The 20688-nt window shown below is 41.0% G+C and overlaps 1 protein-coding gene across 2 annotated transcripts in view; it reads left to right on the top strand.

Moving 5' to 3' along the window:
* The window catches only part of ANOS1 (anosmin 1), a 176541-nt gene that overhangs the window by 18969 nt on the left and 136884 nt on the right, over window positions 1–20688 (top strand). For both annotated transcript variants that reach the window (XM_074966423.1, XM_074966432.1), the window contains exon 2: window positions 10067–10114. In XM_074966423.1, coding sequence (XP_074822524.1) covers window positions 10067–10114 — 48 coding nt within the window. The remainder of the gene's footprint in view (window positions 1–10066; window positions 10115–20688) is intronic.

Raw genomic sequence — 20688 nt, 5'->3', positions numbered from 1 at the left:
ACTCTTAGAACTTTTCCAAATATTCAGAGTGAAGATGGGCTATGCTGCAGATTCATACCCAATTCTTTGGTTCCTGAAATACCACAAATTGGTTAGGATTCATTTCCAAACATTTCTGGGAAACTGGTAGAGCTGGTTGATGGGATGCTTCTCATCCTCATCCTGTGTGAATGAAGCGGGGTTCCTGTGGAAAAGAAAGCCTGTGATCATATAATTAAAGCAGGCATTGTAATACATATGCAAAAGAGAGCCATATTAAAGTTACATGGGCTACTTTAATACTGGCATTTCCCAACTTTTGAGAGCTTTGTTTTGCAACTTTAATAATATTCTTTTAGCATAGTGTTTGTTTAGGGAAGATTATATGTGTATGTATATAGTTCCCTGAATTCATTTCTATATTTAACACAATATAACATCAGACTCTTTTCACAGCAACCTGAGAGACAAGTGAAGCACCCTGTAGTACTGAGTAATTTTCTGTATATGCTAGTTAAACAGAGTCCATGAAAGTCATTTATATGGCCACCATGTAGTATTTAGCATGCTAATTGATGAAGTGTAATGAAATAGACCAAAGGTGAAAACTTGCTGAGGTTTACAGAGGCTTGGAATTAAATTACAACACTAATAGCTAGGTTGTGCCAGTTGGCTCAGTCCTGCAATCAGTAACATGGGCAACCCAAACACATGGTAATAGAACCTTTCTGCTATACAACACTGTCATGTGCTCTTACATGCCCTATATTTTACAGATAAACTGTTTTAGAAATGTTTCAAAATATTTGATCACCACTGTTTCTTGTATCCTTAGCTCCGCAAGGGCACAAGGTACTGGAACCTTAAACCTGTCATTGATCCAGGAATGAATGCTGCCCAAGCTGAGCCTCAGGCCATTGTAATTTTCAGAGGAAAATGTCAGAGTCTGGAGGAATGATGGGAAATTTCTCTTGCATGTTGATATATGTGCGGCAGATGTTAGATGTTACTCAGCTGTTTGGAGTGTTGGAAGTAGCTCTGGGAGAAATGGATTAGTGGGCAAAGTGCAGGCGAGTACAGTACATGATAAATACATATTATCCCAAGTATCTTTGCAATGTACCACGAGATCCATAATTAATGATATTATATATATTATATATTGAAGCTGTACAATCAAAGAATATATTATCATGTTTTCCTTTACAAAATCAAATTAATTTGCAATATAGGTTGCACACAAATGTTTTCCAGACCTGGAACATTGCTGAACTTTTAAACGTATTTAGTTTGTGGCTCAGTCAGACTTTAATGTGATTACTAATGACTGCTGTATTTTGTGAAATGTATGTAGTTGTTTTTACTTCTGGCACAAAAAAATTTCCGGGAGGTTACATTCTGGTAGATTCTAGACGAACGTTACTTTGCTAGTTTATTTGTTCAGATCCAGTAAACTCTGTTGTGCACCTTGACGGAAAAGCTAAAGTGGAAGCATTGTGTATCCTGAGGAAACATAGTTGACAGACAAGTGCACAGTAAGACAAATCTTGGTTGTCTTATTCATGCAAGTAGATGCCTTGACTTCAGTGGGACTATGCACCTGAGTAAAGCAAGCAGGATTTGTCCCAATGCATATTAAATGCTTTTGAATATGAGATTCCATATTCTACCTTCAAGTTATCATTATTTGCTCCTGGTTCTTTGTCTCATACTCCTTGTTGAACTTTATTTTAAATCTAAAATTTTCTTTCATAATGTGACTGAAATTGCTGCTGAATAAAGTAAAACTTCATTGGTAGGGGATGACTTCTAGAAAGTGTCATGGAGTAGTTTGTAAAACCACAAGAAGGCAGTCATAACTCACAAGTGCTGCAGAAATCAAAAAGATTGTTTGTGCTCATTTGTTTATACAGCTTTGTTTATCTAGTAGTTTTTGTGTCCATTTTTAGTAGACACTGTGGTAGAAAGAAGAAATGTAATCTCCATTAAAGGCCTAAATTAAACCATAACAATGTGTGGTATATAATTTTAAGACTACAGATCTCCTGTTCATTCTTCTGTTAATGTGGTTTAGATTTTGACAGCTGCCTCTCCAGGAGATTATTAGCTATGATGGCCAGTCAAGAAACACTGAAGTCTCTGGAGTTTCTGTAGCACTAGATCTTAACTTTATTTTTTTTTAAAGTCACTCAGAAAATATTTATCAATTTTATTTTGCTGGGTCATACCTTTTTGATGCATTATGGGTTGTAGCTTTACAGATTTCACCATAAACTTAAATAAACACAGTCTGTTAGGTAAAGTAAGAATAATCTTTGAAATCATTCACAGGAATTACATAGGATCAGTAAAATGTCATGGAGAGGCTATTTTACTATCATTTTCTTTCCTACCTGTCTATAAAAGTGAAACATAGATACCAGTGTTGCACTGAAGTCCACAGAGTTGCATTGGTGTAAAACCAATGTAAATGATAGGGAAATTAGGCTCATACTTTCTGCACATAACAGCACTGTTCGTAATTTGACATTGATTAATAATTTGGGATGTAGTTTTTCCTAAAATAGTATTGGTGGCTAATCTAGATAATTAAATTCCATATCTATTGTTAGGCTCTATGTTATCCATGGCAATTGAATTTTGGTTTGTGTTTATAGGGATGCAATTAAGTCTTCAAAACAGATCATTAGACATGTCAAAGCTTCATAACTTCTGACAAGCAGTGGTCCTTATAGCTTCAGTCTACTGGGTTAGCTGAAAATCCAGGTTTACTTTTCTGCAGCCTAGGTAGTTGTGACATAGCTATGGGTTTTGTTCAGAAATATGTGTATTTCATTTTGCTATGAAAGGCTACACGGTATACAGAGTTCTCCTACGCAAAGCAATAGCTGAACTCCAAATATGTATTCCAAAATACGGACTACCATTTTGGATTTCTTCCCAGGGAATCTCAGCCCCAAGTTGCCTGCAATAGACAAACAACTAATCCCCCTTTTTTATTTACTTAAAGGATTCTAGAAGAAATGCCAGGAAAAGGAGGCCGTGATGATTTTATTTTACAAACCTCATTCCTGTTTGCCTAAATATCAGTCACAATCATTCCTATTTCCTTACACAAATAATACCTAAAACTAATGCTCATTATTATTTGCCCTCTCACACTACAACTTACCAGGTCACTGAACCTTGATAATTACATTTGTTATTTCTTTTGCTTATTAGACCAAATTTCAATAGGTCAAATACAGAGCCTTTACTCCATAGTTAATCAGTTGAGGCAAAACTCACAGTAAAAGAACAACCTATGTAGAAAAGAGAAAAGTCTGTGGGTATCAATCTGTGGAGTTTCCTAGCAGTTCTTCTGGGTTCTTCTCCGTCCTCCCCATGGCAGACGCCAGGGGACCAGCCCCCAAAACCATTAGATCCCTGGGATGGTCTTAGATGGCTCTGTATTCTGGCAGACCACCGTATGCAAGTCTTGTGCCTCTGTGCTGGCTCTTCCAAATGCTGCCCTGAGAATTACCCTCAAGAGGGACAAGCAAGTAGAAGCTAACACAGCCTATATCACTGGGTTCAGTTAGGAGAGAAGCCCAGGTTGTTCACCCACTCCCTCCTTGCCATCTCCAAATGTGCAGTGCTGGATCCTACCCCGTACCTTTCTCTCCAGTCAAGAAGTTCTTGCAGGATTGGAGTCTGTAGGGGAGGCATACCACAGAGGCAAAACTCTCTTCCTCTGCAGTGACAGACCCCCTTCCATGCGCATATGTATGTGGAAGGGAACATGGGGCCCTAAGCAGGACTCCAGGATCTGGCCTTGTGGGTTTTGGTCTATTACATGACTTATTTAATTCAAAGTCAGCTCTTGTCATCATTTATTTCATCCATGGCATTGTATCAATTTAAAAGATGAAGTGATTTTCACTTCCAAAGAGGAAAGTGTTATGGATCATCAACAACATGCAGCTCCTCATTGATTTTCAGCCTAGTAGTAAGTACAATCATGTTTTACTGTATTTTGCCCCACTTAACTTAAAAACCTACTTGATTGCCCCCACATGACTGGCCTAAGAACATTTTGTGAAAATGGGAGTTTGATACGGATCAGTAGTTAGCAGATCTGTTAGGCTATGTCTACACAGCAATAAAACACTCATGGCTGGTCCTTGTCAACTGACTTGGGCTTGTGAGGCTGCAAAATTATGGTGTAGATGTTCAGGCTTGGGCTGGAGCCCGAACTCTGGGACCCTGTGAGCGAGGAGGGTCCCAAAGCCCAGACTCTTGTCTCAGCTTGAACATCCACACTGCAATTTTTCAGCCTCATAGCTCGAGTCCAGTGAGCCTGAGTCAGCTGACACAGGCCAGCCCAGGGTGTTTAATTGCTGTGAAGACATTCTCTTAGTGTCAAGAGAGAGTTTCTTGAACAGAGATCTTGCAGAAGCTTCTTTAATCTGGCATCCTGTGACTCCCCACAGAGAAACACTGAGAACCTCAACAAAAGGCAGGTCCACTAGTTGCTCACTGGTCATCAGTGTCCAGGAAGGATATGTGTCCTTAGTGGAGAAACTAGACACTGTACAGACAAGAACATGCCCTTACACTGGGTGGGAGGAGGATAAAGAGCTCTTCTGGGCTTGTGTTGCACTAACAAGGCACACCTGCAAGGGTAGAAGAGAGGGTAAACAATAGACAGTGGGACCTGGAGGGGCCTAGGGAGCCCTGCCCTTCCCCACAAATGGTGGAGAATGTGGGCAAACTATGTCTGTTACAAAGGGTTTTTTTAAAAAAGCCTTAGAGAGGATAAAGTCCAGCTGCTCTGCTCAAGATGGAATCAGAGTGGTGGTATAAGTGGGTGGCAGAGATACCAAGAGATATTAACCAACCAAGGGACTAACTTCACCTCCCAACTGATGAAGGAATTATGCTTCCTTCTGAAGGTCAGGTCCCTGAAAACTATGGTAGACCAACCATAGATTGATGGTCTAGTAGAGTGGTTTAATAACACCCTGAAGGGAAAGTTAAAACGCTTTGTCAATGACAACCCTAAGCAGTGGGACTGGCTACTTCCAGCAGATGTTTTTGCTATTGGGGAGATCCCACAAACCTCTACAGGGCTCTTCCTATTCGAGTTGCTGTATGTCTGCCAACCACGAGGCATCTTGGACTTGCTATGAGGAGGGTGGGAAGCGCAAGATGTGGGGGCCTTACGTATGACCCAATATATCTGAGTTTAGAGAGAAAATTAGAAACATTGGGATGTTCACCAGGGAGAATCTGAGGAATGCAGCAACCCTAAGAAGATCTACTGGGATGGGAAGTTCAAGGAAGTGTTCAGGGAACTGAAAACATGACTATGGCAGGCACCCATGCTCTTCAACCCTGATTTTTCCTGGGAATTCATACTACATACAGATGCTTTGAACATCGGTCTCGGCACTGTCCTCTCACAGGACTTTGGAGGAGAAGAACATCCAATCCTATACCTAAGTAGGAAGCTATTCCCTAGAGAAAAGTCATACTTCGTTATTGAAAAGGAGGCATTAATGATCAAATGGGCGGTAGATGCCTTCAGGTATTACCTGTTGTGTAGCTACTTCTCCCTAATCGCTGATCTGAATCCACCCTTACGCTGGATTCAGACCATGAGGGACAAGAACCCTCTTTTAATGAGATGGTATCTTGCATTACATTCCTATAATTTCTGAGTAGAACAACAGACCACACTAACACTGATTTCTTGTCACAAGAGATCGGGGATGGAGTCAACCCCCCTGCCTCTGTGAATGGCCATCCCATCTTGAGGGAAGAGGTAGTGAAGGGACACGCCCTCACACTGGGTTGGAGGAGGCTAATGAGCTATCCTGAGCCTGTGATGTGCTAACAAGGTGCATCTGCAAGGCTTGTTGAACCTGGAGGAGGAGAAGCCTAAAAGGGGAAACTTACCCCAGGCCTGTATTAAACACGGATAGATAACTCCTTCCCTATGCAATTTGAATCCCAGCTTCTGCAAATTAGAGGAAGTTAAATGGATGCAGAGAATGTTATTTCCTCTTCAAATGGATTCATTTCCATATTCCTGAAAATGGATTGCCTGTCATTTCTGGTTAGGTAAAAAGGAATCCCCAAGACCCTGTAAGAAATTCTCATTACTTGATCTGTGCTGTGCATATAGATATACATGCAAACACCATAAACATGGTTAATTAGTAAGTGGGAGAGTGTGGTATCAGGAGAGAGAGAGAGAGAGAGAGAGAGAGAGATTTAGGAAAAAGTGCTGTTTCACAGCCTATAATGTTCAGGCTGCAGAGACTGCTGACAGGTTAATGAAAAATGTTGGGAATAAGATGCCTGTATGAGCTGCATTTGTAGTGTTGTTAACTCATGTCATCCCCTTACTGTGTTCCTTAGCAGCAGCTATAGGTCTGTCTACTCAGTAGCTTTGTTTCATGCAGGTGACAGGCTGTCATATGAAGGACTTATTTCTACACTTCATTTGTGGGGTTTTCATTTTTGACAGAAGAAGCTTTTGAAGAATAGGCGTTTCAATCAAAAGTGAATCAAAGGTTGCAGAAAGGAACAGACTTTCAAAAACGATAATAGGGACATAGGGATTGTCATAACAGATCAGACAAGTGGTTCATTTAGCCCAGCCTCTTATCTCTAGCAGTGTCAGGTATCAGATACTTCAAAAGAAGGTTCAAGAAACCTCATAATGGAAAATTATGGAATAAGATGACAATGAGGGAAGTTATTTTTGTCATGGCTTGCATCCATAGCTGACAGTTTCCAGTTGCTTTGGAGGGGCATTGTGATAATACTTGTTAAAAGTACTTCCCTGTTCCAGGCCATGGATATAAACAAGGTTCTTGAACTTTTCAGTGCTTTGCATGCTTACAAATCCTCTGATCCGGCAGGGTGCTGAGAACTTTCTGTACACTGCTGGATTCCCTCTGTTTCCATTTAAACTATGGAGTGGAAGGCACAGAACACCTGTGCTTTTCATCTTGAAGGATCATGCCCAGTGACGTTACTGGCTGGGCAACTTGATAGTGCAGTGTGCATGCACACCTGTCAGAAACAATGCATCTAAATATCTTTATCTCATAAGCTTGAATTATATACTTGTAATTTTTCCAGGGCAAATGGCTTTGTCATCTTTCACTTTCTAATCACTTGCATTTGCGGTTCATTTGTTGTAAAATTCAGAAGTAAATTTTCAAAGGCAATCTGGCTTTAAATTTACACATCAAGTACAATGGTCAGATCATGGTCCCATTACAATCAATGGTAAAACTCCCACAGAATTAAGTGGGACCTGGATTTGACTCTGTAGAAATACAGATAATGCAAGGGAACCTAGCAGGTAAAATGTCCAAGCTAAAATTCAGGAATTCAAATACTTTGAAACATAAAGTTCTATCCAGATGGGTTTGCATTTAAAAAAATCACTTCTCGAATGTAAATGATATTTGTATTAGTCATTTGCAAAAGGAGAGGAATCAGGGTTCAGAATTCTAGTTTCCATATTGTTCAAATAAAGCACTGAAAATTTTCTCTTTCACCTTATAAAGTATAGCATTCAGTACATGTTAGTTTGTGTGCAGCTGACTCTGCTAAGTGATGGTTTTATGTGGCTCTGAACTTAGAATTGTTTTTTAATTGAGCACATACTAATATACAGTAGGAAAATGCAAATGTTTGTAGATGTAAAACATTAAAAAGAAGGAAAGGCATCCACGTGGATATTTGTTGAGGGATTGTTTCAAGTACCAGATATAATTAAAAAGCAAGAATGTTTTTTTTGTTTCAGTAGAAGGGGCTGCCTCACTAGGATGTAAAACAATAAGTTGCTACTAATCTGTTATTGCAATCATTGCTATTTCTGTTACTTTTTTACATGAAGAAGTAAGAAAATGAAAGTAGCATGTAAAATATTGCTTTAATATTGCCACTGGCTAGATTTGTAAAGGGAACCATTACATTCTAGAGTGACATTGAGGATAACACTAAAGCATTCCCACTCGTGTGTGTTCTTTATAGAGATCCTAAAGTTTTATTTCAACTATTTATGTCTTTTTAAGGGGTTGTGCATGACTTCTCTTTTCATATTTAATTATTCTTGTGTCTATAAACATTGTAGCTAGTAAAATTCTAAAATAATCACAGCTAAATATGAGATTGTATGTATGAAGGAGTGGCTTTATAGTAGATAATTGGGAAGATGGAAAGGCAAATACACATAAAATATTGAAATCAAATTATATGAGTCAAGCGCCTTTTAAGACTGCTATTAAAATGAGCTTTGGATAAGTGGAGTACTGGTTGCTCATCTTTATATATATCATCTTCTCAGTTATTCCAGCAAATAGCTGTGATGCTAAAAACATCTACTCTGCCATATAAAAATAAACAAAACTAAAATTCATTACTGGAACTAAGTGGGATTTCCTGACCTACAGATGCAGGTACTCTCTTGCCTGGGGGGGGAACCTTTTGTAGTGATAATCAAGGTGGGCCATTTCCAGCAGTTGTCAAGAACGTCTGAGGAACAGGTGGTGGTGGTGGTGGAGGGGGGGGAATAAACATGGGGAAATAGTTTTACTTTGTGTAATGACCCTTCCACTCCCAGTCTCTATTCAAGCCTAAGTTAATTGTATCCAGTTTGCAAATGAATTCCAATTCAGCAGTCTCTCGTTGGAGTCTGTTTTTGAAGTTTTTTTGTTGAAGTATTGCCACTTTTAGGTCTGTAATTGAGTGATCAGAGAGATTGAAGTGTTCTCCAACTGGTTTTTGAATGTTATAGTTCTTGACGTCTGATTTGTGTCCATTTATTCTTTTACGTAGAGACTGTCCAGTTTGGCCAATGTACATGGCAAAGGGGCATTGCTGGCACATGATGGCATATATCACATTGGTAGATGTCAAATAAATTGGTTAGTCTCTAAGGTGCCACAAGTCCTCCTTTTCTTTTTGCGAATACAGACTAACATGGTTGCTACTCTGAAACCTGTCAGTATACATAGGGTGACCAGATGTCCCGATTTTATAGGGACAGTCCCGATATTTGGGGCTTTTTCTTATATAGAGACCTATTACCCCCCACCCCCATCCCAATTTTTCACATTTGCTATCTGGTCACCAGAAGTATGCAGGTCCAAATTCAGAAAGGGCATGTACTGCATCCTACCACCTTCAGCTCTCTATTATAATCACAGAAAGTTGGAAATCAATGTTTGTAATTCAAGTCCTAGCCCAGCAAAGCGCTTAAGCATGTGCTTAACTTTAAACATGCAAGTTGTCCTGTTGATGTCTGGGACTATTCATGTGTTTAAAGTTAACCACGTGTTTTAAGTGCTTTTGCTGTATCAAGGCCTTTGTGTCTGCTTTAAGGGAAAAAAGGGACAAAATAATTTTCTTTCCTCTGCTTTTATCCACAGACCCCACTATACAGAGTAGGTGAAAAATAATAGATGAGATTTTGGAAATTTGGGTAAACTTGCACCCCAGGGGGAGGAAGGACAATAGTGGTTTTAATCCACCTTTGCATTTTATCAATCCTGAGCGACTTTGGGGGCTGTAGAGACCCCTGTCATAACTTAGATTGCCCTACAAGCTTGTCAAAATTACATCAGCCTCCCCAAGCTGCCCTGTGAACTGGAGCATTGCGTAGAATCTCCACAGTGCTGCCTGCCTGATATGCTCTGACACATTCCTTCTGTTCTCAGTTCTGTTCCTCAGCATGCCTCTACGATCAGTGCTGGGTGGAGGGGTCTTCAGAAGGCAGCCTTATGGCTGGGTTCCTCTGTGCCTATGCTGGGGGAACTTTCTCCCAGTTGTAACCAGGACTTTTAAGGGACCTTTATGCCATGCTAGGCCTTTTACCCAATGTAAAGGGGCCAAGGCAGGGATGAGGACCTCACCCAATAACAACTAAACAATTGTCGGGATTGTTACTCATACTGGGCTTATATTGTAACATCAGTTTCCAAACAGAATTAGAAGAGAAGTTCAGTCTAAAAACTGATGGCATAATCTGGGCAATTTTTAATGACATATTTAATATTAATATATCTTTTTTTTTCTTTTGCAGAACAATGGTTCCCTTGTTTGGTGCCAGAATCACAAACAGTGTTCAAAGGTAAGTGCTTCTTTAACTACCCGGGAGCTTACACTTTGGTTTTTGGAAATGAAACTTGTCTTTGACTTTAAGAAACTTGTCTTCCGAAGGAGCTGAAAAAGATTTCTTCTAAAAAACACTCGCTATGGTAAAACATAGTCCTGTGGTCTTTATAGGAAGATAAAGCACCCAGAGAGCCATATCCTCTGCTGGTGGAAATGGGAATAGGCCTATAGCAGCAGTCAGTGGAATTATCCCAGTGTACACCGACTGAAAATCTTACCCATAATTTCTGTTGGACACAATGTTTTAGAGAAGCGAGTGAAGCAGCCAATCTTGTTAAAGTGTACATCCAATAACTCTCAGATACTCCAACATTAGACATTTCATTCAGTTGGATGCTTAATATACAGCATAGGACTGAATTTCTTGGACAAAATTATTTCACAAATTCCAGTGTTACCCTTTCTCAAGCTGACTCTTTGATCCCAGAAGCTTAGGGGGTAAGTGAGCTGATAACCAACTGATTTTGCTGGACAAGAATTTTGCTAGATTGCCTGGAGAGAAGCAACAATGCTTCAGCAGCATTAGAAGGTTAAAGTGGAACTACAGGGTCTAGTCACTGACTGCTCTTTTCATAAACACACAATGTTAGATGCATCCATTTCCTGCCTTAGTAATTCACCTGAAAACTGTGAAGAATGGGCAATGAGGAACGGTGGAAAAAAGGCCACAGACCCTAAATCTCCATGATGATGTGGGCCTACAATAATTTAGGCATTGTATCATGTAGTGATCTATATTCACTGTTTATTCCCTGATAGATTGACTATGAATGGGGTCAAACCCCAGTAGCATTATAATGGAATAGATCACTTACTAAAGAGGTGCATTGTTTAGTTGACGTAGCTGAGTGTACTCTGTTTTATGAAATCCAGACTCCCCATACGCAAAAAGGTTTGTGCATTACTTTTTTAACATAATCTGCTTAAAAGCTGATTCTAATATTAGCTGTAGCATATGGCAATCCTTGGTATATATATTGTATCAACATTTCCACAGTAAGACTTTTAGATCATGTAGGAGCTAATCCAGCTCCCTTTGAAGACAGTGACATTTTTCTAATTGATGACACTGGAGGATCAGTCCCTTATTGAGTATGCTATTGCATGAAAATCAAAATACACCATAGAATGATTATCAGTCTTATCAATGATAAAAAAGCTATATTTGTAAGTTACATCGCCTGCACATGAACAGTAGCATGTTGGTATCAGAAGAAAGAGTGAAAAATATTCCTACTAGCTCTTCTCAATTTCAATACTCAGCCATCCTGAATTCTCAGGGAAACAGGTTCTACTTGTTACACTGTTACAGAGAAACCTCACCACCCATAAAAGAGGTTCATTCAGAGTATGTGATACATCATAATTAAATCACCTCCTTAAGAATATGCAGGGACTTTCACATCCTTTCAATGATCTTGATGTAGCTTTCCCTTTTTATTATTGAGGCTGATACTGTACCTCCGCTAATCTCTGAAAGAAACTCACTGAATGGCTTTTGTCTGCATGAAAAAAGAAGGAAACAAACAAAAATGTGGTCCAACTTCTAAAGCAGGGCAGAGGTTAAATGAACATCCATTTGAGTCAGTGCCAAGTGCATAGCAGCCATACAACATATATCTTATCTAGCATGAATTTGAGGGCAACCTTTAGATTGAATTACTGTCTTGAAAGGATGAAAGACCGAATGTTCCAAGTTAAGATTTTTTTTTTAAACTGAAAACATGGCTATTATTCACATCTTGGATTGCTGAATGCTTAGAGTGCTCATAATAGCTTGTCTTATCATTCCCTAGTAGGTAGGAGGGTAACATAAATATTTTGCATAACAATAATAGGTTTGCCATTTATAAGGAAAATAAATAAATATGTATTAGACTGTATTGTTTGTGATTCTGAGTCCATGGGAAATGTGATTTCCCAGAAGGTTTTTGCAGCAGGATTTACCCCATCATATTTTGCAATTTATAATTAAATAGGTGGGTTACATAAAAGCTGAGATTTCAAAGCAGTGCAGGGGATTTTGCCAGACATCTTCTATCCATATTTCCTCCACTGCTCTGGTCATCTCAACCAAAGGGTGTAAAGTGAAGACAATTTTTTAACATTTCAGAACAAATTTTTAAAAGGGCACCACCCAACTTTCACAGTGCACCTTTAGTTTTGTTCGCACAGTCCTTACGGGCACAGTTTTGTGGGGCAAATAACTATAGGCACAAGCGATGGCAATAGATGTTACCTTTTACCTCGTAAGCAAGTGCGTTCAGATAGTTGAACATTAAAATGACATCATTGGCCACCACAACTATTTGCAACTAATATATGACAGAGAAGTTTGTCAAGAAATCATGTCAGTAGCACATGGCATCTCTCTGAGAGACTGTGTGATTAACTCATTGATTTATTTTTACATTCCATTATTTAAATTAGTGAAGTTTTCTTTCATCAAATCTGTAGACAATTTTAGAGAAAAAGGAAATTGGGTAGTAAAAACAAGAGATTTGAAAGGCCTTGGCATGATCAGGCATATCCCTTGTGTTTTGTACTTGTGCATTCCTTACCGCCTAGATGTTTTACATCAAATATTTAACTTACAATTTCCTAACTATTTAAAATCCATTACGTAGGATGCAAAAAATAAGAGATAGAAGAGAACAGTTAAATATTCCACGTTGTCTCCCCATCAGGATTGTTCCCTTATCTTATATTTTTCTAGAGTTTTCTCCATTGTGGGGACAGATCATTCTCTCCTGTGGTAAAACGTACATGTGGGAGCTTTGGGGAAGAAAATGCCCCTTCCCAAATCATTCTATCAAGTGGGGAACTTAAGTTTTCTCATTGAAAAGGCCATGGATACATGTTTTGGCCTCTGGTTGGCCTAGGATTGGCCCCCATTCCTCTTCTGAATTCCTCCTAGTAGTAGTGTGGCACAGCTAAAAATTGAGTCCATAAACTTTCTACATCATTTTGTGTATATATAGTATCTAAACAAAAATTCACTTATTGCCATTCTAAGGAAATGCTGCTGTTTTTCTTTTTAAGGAAGCTCTTTATAAGGTCAACATAATAATTAAAATACAATGGAAATTCATGTTGTTTATCTCATAACTCTGAAGTTACAGAATGATATTATACCAATAACCTCTAATACCAATGCGTGGGACAGTCTTGGTGGCTTGAAAACAGGAAATGTAAATTGAATATATCTGAGAACCATTCTTTTTTTCAAAGAGATGCAAATGTAATGAACAGAAGTGATTACAGTTCTCACAGGACCAACTATAGACCAGTTATCCCAGTCTCAAAAGACCATTTATTTTTTGTTATTTTAATGGAACCGGTCACAAAAGCATGACTATGAATGGCAAGATATGTACCACTGGTTTTGTATGTATGATTTCATCTAATACAATATCTCCAGTGACCTATTTCACAAGATAAAACTGAAGAGCACATTTGAAGATGCTCTCCCACTTGGATATTAATAGATGGGCAATTTCAAAACTGTTAGCACAGCACAGTATGGGGAGGAGGTGAGCAGCCCTCAGTGGTGAAAGAACAGGTTAAGGACTATTTAGAAAAGATGGACATGCACAAGTCCATGGGTCCAGATCTAATGCATCCAATGGTGCTGAGGGAGTTGGCTGATGTGATTGCAGAGCCATTGGCCATTATCTTTGAAAACTCATGGCGACTGGGGGAGGTCCAGGATGATTGGAAAAAGGCAAATATAGTGCCTATATTTAAAAAAGGGAAGAAAGAGAACCCGGGGAACTACAGACTGGTCAGCCTCACTTCAGTCCTCAGCAAAATCATGGAGCAGGTCTTCAAGGAGTCCATGTTGACACACTTGGAGGAGAGGAAAGTGATGAAGAACAGTCAGCATGGATTCACCAAGGGCAAGTCATGCCTGATCAACCTGATTGCCTTCTATGATGAGATAACTGGCTCTGTGGATATGGGGAAAGTGGTGGATGTGATATATCTTGACTTTAGCACAGCTTTTGATACGATCTCCCACAGTATTCTTGCTAGCAAGTTAAAGAAGTATGGATTGGATGAATGTACTATAAGGTGGATAGAAAGCTGGCTAGATTATTGGGCTAAATGGGTAGTGATCAATGGCTTGATATCTAGTTGGCAGCCGGTATCAAGCAGAGTGCCCCAGGGGTTAGTCCTGGGGTCAGTTTTGTTCAACATCTTTATTAATGATCTGGATGATGGGATTAATTGCACACTCAGCAAGTTTTCAGATGACACTAAGCTGGGGGGAGAGGTAGATAAGCTGGAGGGTAGGGATAGGGTCCAGAGTCACCTAGACAAATTGGAGGATTTGGCCAAAAGAAATCTGATGAGGTTCAACAGAGGCAAGTGCAGAGTCCTGAACTTAGGAAGGAAGAATCCCATGCACTGCTACAGGCTGGGGACTGACTGGCTAAGCAGCAGTTCTGCAGAAAAGGACCTGGGGATTACAGTGGATGAGAAGCTGGATATGAGTTAACAGTGTGCCCTTGTTGCCAAGAAGTCCAATGGCATATTGGGCTGTATTAGTAGAAGCACTGCCAGCAGATTGAGGGAAGTGATTATTCCCCTCTATTCGGCATTAGTGAGGCCTCATCTGGAGTACTGTGTCCAGTTTTGGTCCCCCTGCTACAGAAGGGATATGGACAAATTGGAGCGAGTCCAGTGGAGGGCAACAAAAATGATTAGGGGGCTGGGGCACATGACTAACAAGGAGAGGCTGAGGGGACTGGGGTTATTTAGTCTGCAGAAGAGAAGAGTGAGGGGGGATTTGGTAGCAGCCTTCAACTACCTGAAGGGGGGTTCCAAAGAGGATGGAGCTAGGCTGTTCTCAGTGATGGAAGACGACAGAACAACAAGCAATGGTCTCAAGTTGCAGTGCGGGAGGTCTAGGTTGGATATTAGGAAATACTATGTCACTAGAAGGGTGGTGAAGCCCTGGAATGGGTTACCTAGGGAGGTGGTGGGAATTCCATCCTTAGAGGTTTTTAAGGCCCGACTCGCTAAATTCCTGGCTGGGATGATTTAGTTTGTGTTGGTCCTGCTTTGAGCAGGGGATTGGACTAGATGACCTCCTGCGGTCTCTTCAAACCCTAATATTCTATGATTCTATGATAGTTTGAAGTCCATTTCTGCAGTCACAAATAGGATTGTGTCTCAGTCCCCATTTATGGAGAAGATAGAAGCATTTGCCATGTAATATGTGGATGTAGTTCAAAGTGGACCATATTTTCCATGGACACTGGCAACCTTCTACCTTGCTCACCATTAATCTCTGGGGGGAAAAACCCTGAGTGTTTGAGCTCTTGCACTAAAACCAAAAAAGGTTCTCTGGATTGAGCTGGAATCTTGATATATTATTTAGGTCTTTGCGTATTGGAAGATCCTTGTTCCCTAAAATATGATAGAACTCCGGAAGAATTCTCATGTCACAGTGAACTTGGGTTGGGAAGACATGGTTGTGACACTGATTTTATTGTGCCTATAATAATCTGCATGAAGGTGTTAAATTGAGATTTGACAAGTGACGTGTGTGAGCTATGTGTCCGAATGGATGATTCTGCACAAGAGTAGACAAGGGCCAGTGAAGAGGTAGTAGAGCATTTGCATCAGCTCCCCAGGTTGTCCTTGTCGATTTCTGTATGAGATTTACACACATCTTTATTTTGTCTTGAATATTTTTCAGGTGCTAGTGATATGTGAGGTTTTCATCTAATGTCAATCCAGGATATGTCAGGGTGTGATTGTGTCTTATCTGCTGGTGACAGAAATTCCTGTGTAGTTTTGGCCTTTTTCAGATGTTTAGATGAGATTATGACATGACACTTTTAGTGAGGTTTGGTTTTAGCTGCCAATATAAGAAATATTCTTCCATGATTTTAAGATCCTCAGTTGGGATTTGCTCTGTGGTAGGTAAATACCATGCCAGTGTGGTCAAAGCATCATCAACTGCATAGGCAAATTTCCATAATGATTTTGGGGAAGGCGGCTAGTGAAAATATGAAACAAGATCATGCTAAGACTGATCCCTATGGTAGGTCATCATTAATAGCATATGGCCTGCTGACCGGGTCATCAAGGACAACATGAAACCTATGATTGGTCAGAATGTATCAGAAGAATGTTATTGTTGCATTGCATGGGATAATTTTGCTGGCTTTCAGGAGGAGGCCATTGCTCCTGATACAGCAGATAAGTGTAAGAAAGCTGCCCCTGAATTGAGTTTTCCTTGGAATCCCACTTCAATTCCTTGGAATCCCACTTGTTAAGGCTAATACTTGGTCAGAAACCCACTTGTTCATTTGGTAACATTTTGACAAGCAGCCTAATTCTTGCTAGTAATATTTTCTCCATGATCTTATATAATGTGCAGAGGAGTAATACAGGCCTGTACAATGAGGGATTGTCAATGTCAGTGACCATAGCCTTATGCCAGATCCTCAGGACAAGCCCTAAGGAATGGATATCAGAGAACCGTGCTGCGAGCCATTCCTGTCCCTTGGCTCTGAGGTTTTTCAGAAACTCCACGAAGACACCTTCAGGCACTGCAGCTTTCCTGGCTTTGGTGAGTGAGGGCCTTATTTACCTCCTCAACAATGTAGGGCAGTGATTGAGAGGACGAGGCAGGCAGTGCAGTGTCTGCGCACTTTGCTCTTAATAGACTTGTCCCCTGGTGGGCTTGAATTCATAAGGAGCATTCAGGGTTTTGATGTTTCACTGGGTTTGCAGCCTGAAGCTGAGGCAGCAAGAGCCAAGCTTTGTGGCTGGAGTGAGTAAAGTCCAGAGCTCGATCCATCTTTGATGGTATGCTGTATTCAGTGACTCGAATAGGGGTGTTGCAGTGTTTGGATCACCAGACGTTTGGTATTCCTTTAATAGCCTTTCTGTTTCTGGTTTCCAGTATGGGGATTATCCTTTTCAATACCCATGACACATGCTTTTCTTGCAGGTCTTCAGACAAACTGGGTAATATGATCAAAACGTTGGGCTTTGTTGGGATTGCGTGTATGGTGGCCTCACCTGTCACAGTTAATCCTAGCTAGGATTGCTGGGAGTTCAGGGCCAATCAATGCAGATGATCACCAGTCAATGCTGTCTGTGGGTAAAGTTGCTAAGAATAGTTCTGGAGGCATTCTGAGGGGTTCCAAACTAGTCTTTGGTGAGGAAACAGAGCTGTGTGCCCGAAACCAATCTCTGTTCCAACAGGCCGAATGAAAACTGCCTCTGTCCTTTGCATTGGAAAGAAGGTGTGTGTCTTTGTCTGATGGCCATTCTGCAGTATCATTACTATTATAGCCCGTGTTGTGTGCTGGCTATAGAAATGATCACTCATTTAGCTGGGTGACAGAGTAGCAGCCGTGTTAGTCTGTATTTGCAAAAAGAAAAGGAGTACTTGTGGCACCTTAGAGACTAACCAATTTCTTTGAGGTTAGTCTCTAAGGTGCCACAAGTACTCCTTTTCTTTTAGCTGAGTGATAAGCTGTTGGTAATGGGGGAGAAAGCCAGTCTGTATTTGATGGTTTATACACCTTAACCACCATTATCTTGCCAATTCTTATTGAGATGGGTTTCAGAGTAACAGCCGTGTTAGTCTGTATTCGCAAAAAAGAAAAGGAGTACTTGTGGCACCTTAGAGACTAACCAATTTATTTGAGCATAAGCTTTTGTGAGCTACAGCTCACTTCATCGGATGCATACTGTGGAAAGTGTAGAAGATCTTTTTATACACACAAAGCATGAAAAAATACCTCCTCCCACCCCACTCTCCTGCTGGTAATAGCTTATCAAAAGTGATCACTCTCCTTACAATGTGTATGATAATCAAGTTGGGCCATTTCCAGCACAAATCCAGGGTTTAACAAGAACATCTTGGGGGGGGGGGGGGGGGTTAGGAAAAAACAAGGTGAAATAGGTTACCTTGCATAATGACTCCTCCTGAAGGTCAAAACAGCAGACTGGACTTCTACATAGAGTGCTTCCGCCGACGTGCACGGGCTGAAATTGTGGAAAAGCAGCATCACCTGCCCCATAACCTCAGCCGTGCGGAACATAATGCCATCCACAGCCTCAGAAACAACTCTGACATCATAATCAAAAAGGCTGACAAAGGAGGTGCTGTTGTCATCATGAATAGTTCGGAATATGAACAAGAGGCTACTCGGCAGCTCTCCAACACCACTTTCTACAAGCCATTACCCTCTGATCCCACTGAGAGTTACCAAAAGAAACTACAGCATTTGCTCAAGAAACTCCCTGAAAAAGCACAAGATCAAATCCGCACAGACACACCCCTGGAACCCCGACCTGGGATATTTTATCTACTACCCAAGATCCATAAACCTGGAAATCCTGGGCGCCCCATCATCTCAGGCATTGGCACCCTGACAGCAGGATTGTCTGGCTATGTAGACTCCCTCCTCAGGCTCTACGCTACCAGCACTCCCAGCTACCTTCGAGACACCACTGACTTCCTGAGGAAACTACAATCCATCGGTGATCTTCCTGATAACACCATCCTGGCCACTATGGATGTAGAAGCCCTCTACACCAACATTCCACACAAAGATGGACTACAAGCCATCAAGAACACTATCCCCGATAATGTCATGGCTAACCTGGTGGCTGAACTTTGTGACTTTGTCCTTACCCATAACTATTTTACATTTGGGGATAATGTATACCTTCAGATCAGCGGCACTGCTATGGGTACCCACATGGCCCCACAGTATGCCAACATTTTTATGGCTGACTTAGAACAACGCTTCCTCAGCACTCGTCCCCTAACGCCCCTACTCTACTTGCGCTATATTGGTGACATCTTCATCATCTGGACCCATGGAAAAGAAGCCCTTGAGGAATTCCACCATGATTTCAACAATTTCCATCCCAACATCAACCTCAGCCTGGTCCAGTCCACACAAGAGATCCACTTCCTGGGCACTACAGTGCTAATAAATGATGGTCATATAAACACCACCCTATACCGGAAACCTACGGACCGCTAGTCCTACCTACATGCCTCCAGCTTTCACCCTGACCACACCACAAGATCCGTCGTCTACAGCCAAGCTCTGCGATACAACCGCATTTGCTCCAACCCCTCAGACAGAGACAAACACCTACAAGATCTCTATCAAGCATTCTTACAACTACAATACCCACCTGCGGAAGTGAAGAAACAGATTGATAGAGCCAGAAGGGTACCCAGAAGTCACCTACTACAGGACAGGCCTAACAAAGAAAATAACAGAACGCCACTAGCCGTCACCTTCAACCCCCAACTAAAACCCCTCCAACGCATTATTAAGGATCTACAACCTATCCTGAAGGATGGCCCAACACTCTCACAAATCTTGGGAGACAGGCCAGTCCTTGCCTACAGACAGCCCCCCAACCTGAAGCAAATACTCACCAGCAATCACATACCACACAACAGAACCACTAACCCAGGAACCTATCCTTGCAACAAAGCCCGTTGCCAACTGTGCCCACATATCTATTCAGGGACACCATCACAGGGCCTAATAACATCAGCCACACTATCAGAGGCTCGTTCACCTGCACATCCACCAATGTGATATATGCCATCATGTGCCAGCAATGCCCCTCTGCCAGGTACATTGGTCAAACTGGACAGTCTCTACGTAAAAGAATAAATGGGCACAAATCAGATGTCAAGAATTATAACATTCATAAACCAGTCGGAGAACACTTCAATCTCTCTGGTCACGCGATTACAGACATGAAAGTTGCGATATTACAACAGAAAAACTTCAAATCCAGACTCCAGCGAGAGACTGTTGAATTGGAATTCATTTGCAAATTGGATACAATTAACTTAGGCTTGAATAGAGACTGGGAGTGGCTAAGTCATTATGCAAGGTAACCTATTTCCCCTTGTTTTTTCCTACCCCCCCCCCAAACGTTCTTGTTAAACCCTGGATTTGTGCTGGAAATGGCCCAACTTGATTATCATACACATTGTAAGGAGAGTGATCACTTTAGATAAGCTATTACCAGCAGGAGAGTGGGGTGGGGTCGAGGTATTTTTTCATGCTTTGTGTTTATAAAAAGATCTTCTATACTTTCCACAGTATGCATCCGATGAAGTGAGCTGTAGCTCACGAAAGCTTATGCTCAAATAAATTGGTTAGTCTCTAAGGTGCCACAAGTACTCCTTTTCTTATTGAGATGGTGACGGTTCTGAGGTTGCTCCTGCCATCTACCAGGATGACCTGCTTGATGTATGTGGCAAGGCTGTGTTTGGTGATGGAGGGAGGCAACAAGATTGTAGCCGGCAATATGGCAGTGTGATTCTTGGGCATCATCTTTGATATGGGCTTCTTGCAGGGTGATATCAATCATGTCTTGAATGACGCAAGCTAGGTCATAGCTTTTAGATCAGGACATAACTTTGATGTTCAGTTGGCAAATGCATGGAGTGTGGGCCTATGGTTTTTTTGAAGTGGCTCTGAGATGAATCCTTTTTGCACATTAACCGTTTCCATT

The sequence above is a fragment of the Natator depressus genome, chromosome 1, assembly GCF_965152275.1.
Source record: "Natator depressus isolate rNatDep1 chromosome 1, rNatDep2.hap1, whole genome shotgun sequence".
NCBI lineage: Eukaryota > Metazoa > Chordata > Testudines > Cheloniidae > Natator > Natator depressus.
The sequence above is the reverse complement of the archived record's forward strand: the minus strand, read 5'-3'. Positions and strand labels throughout refer to the sequence as shown.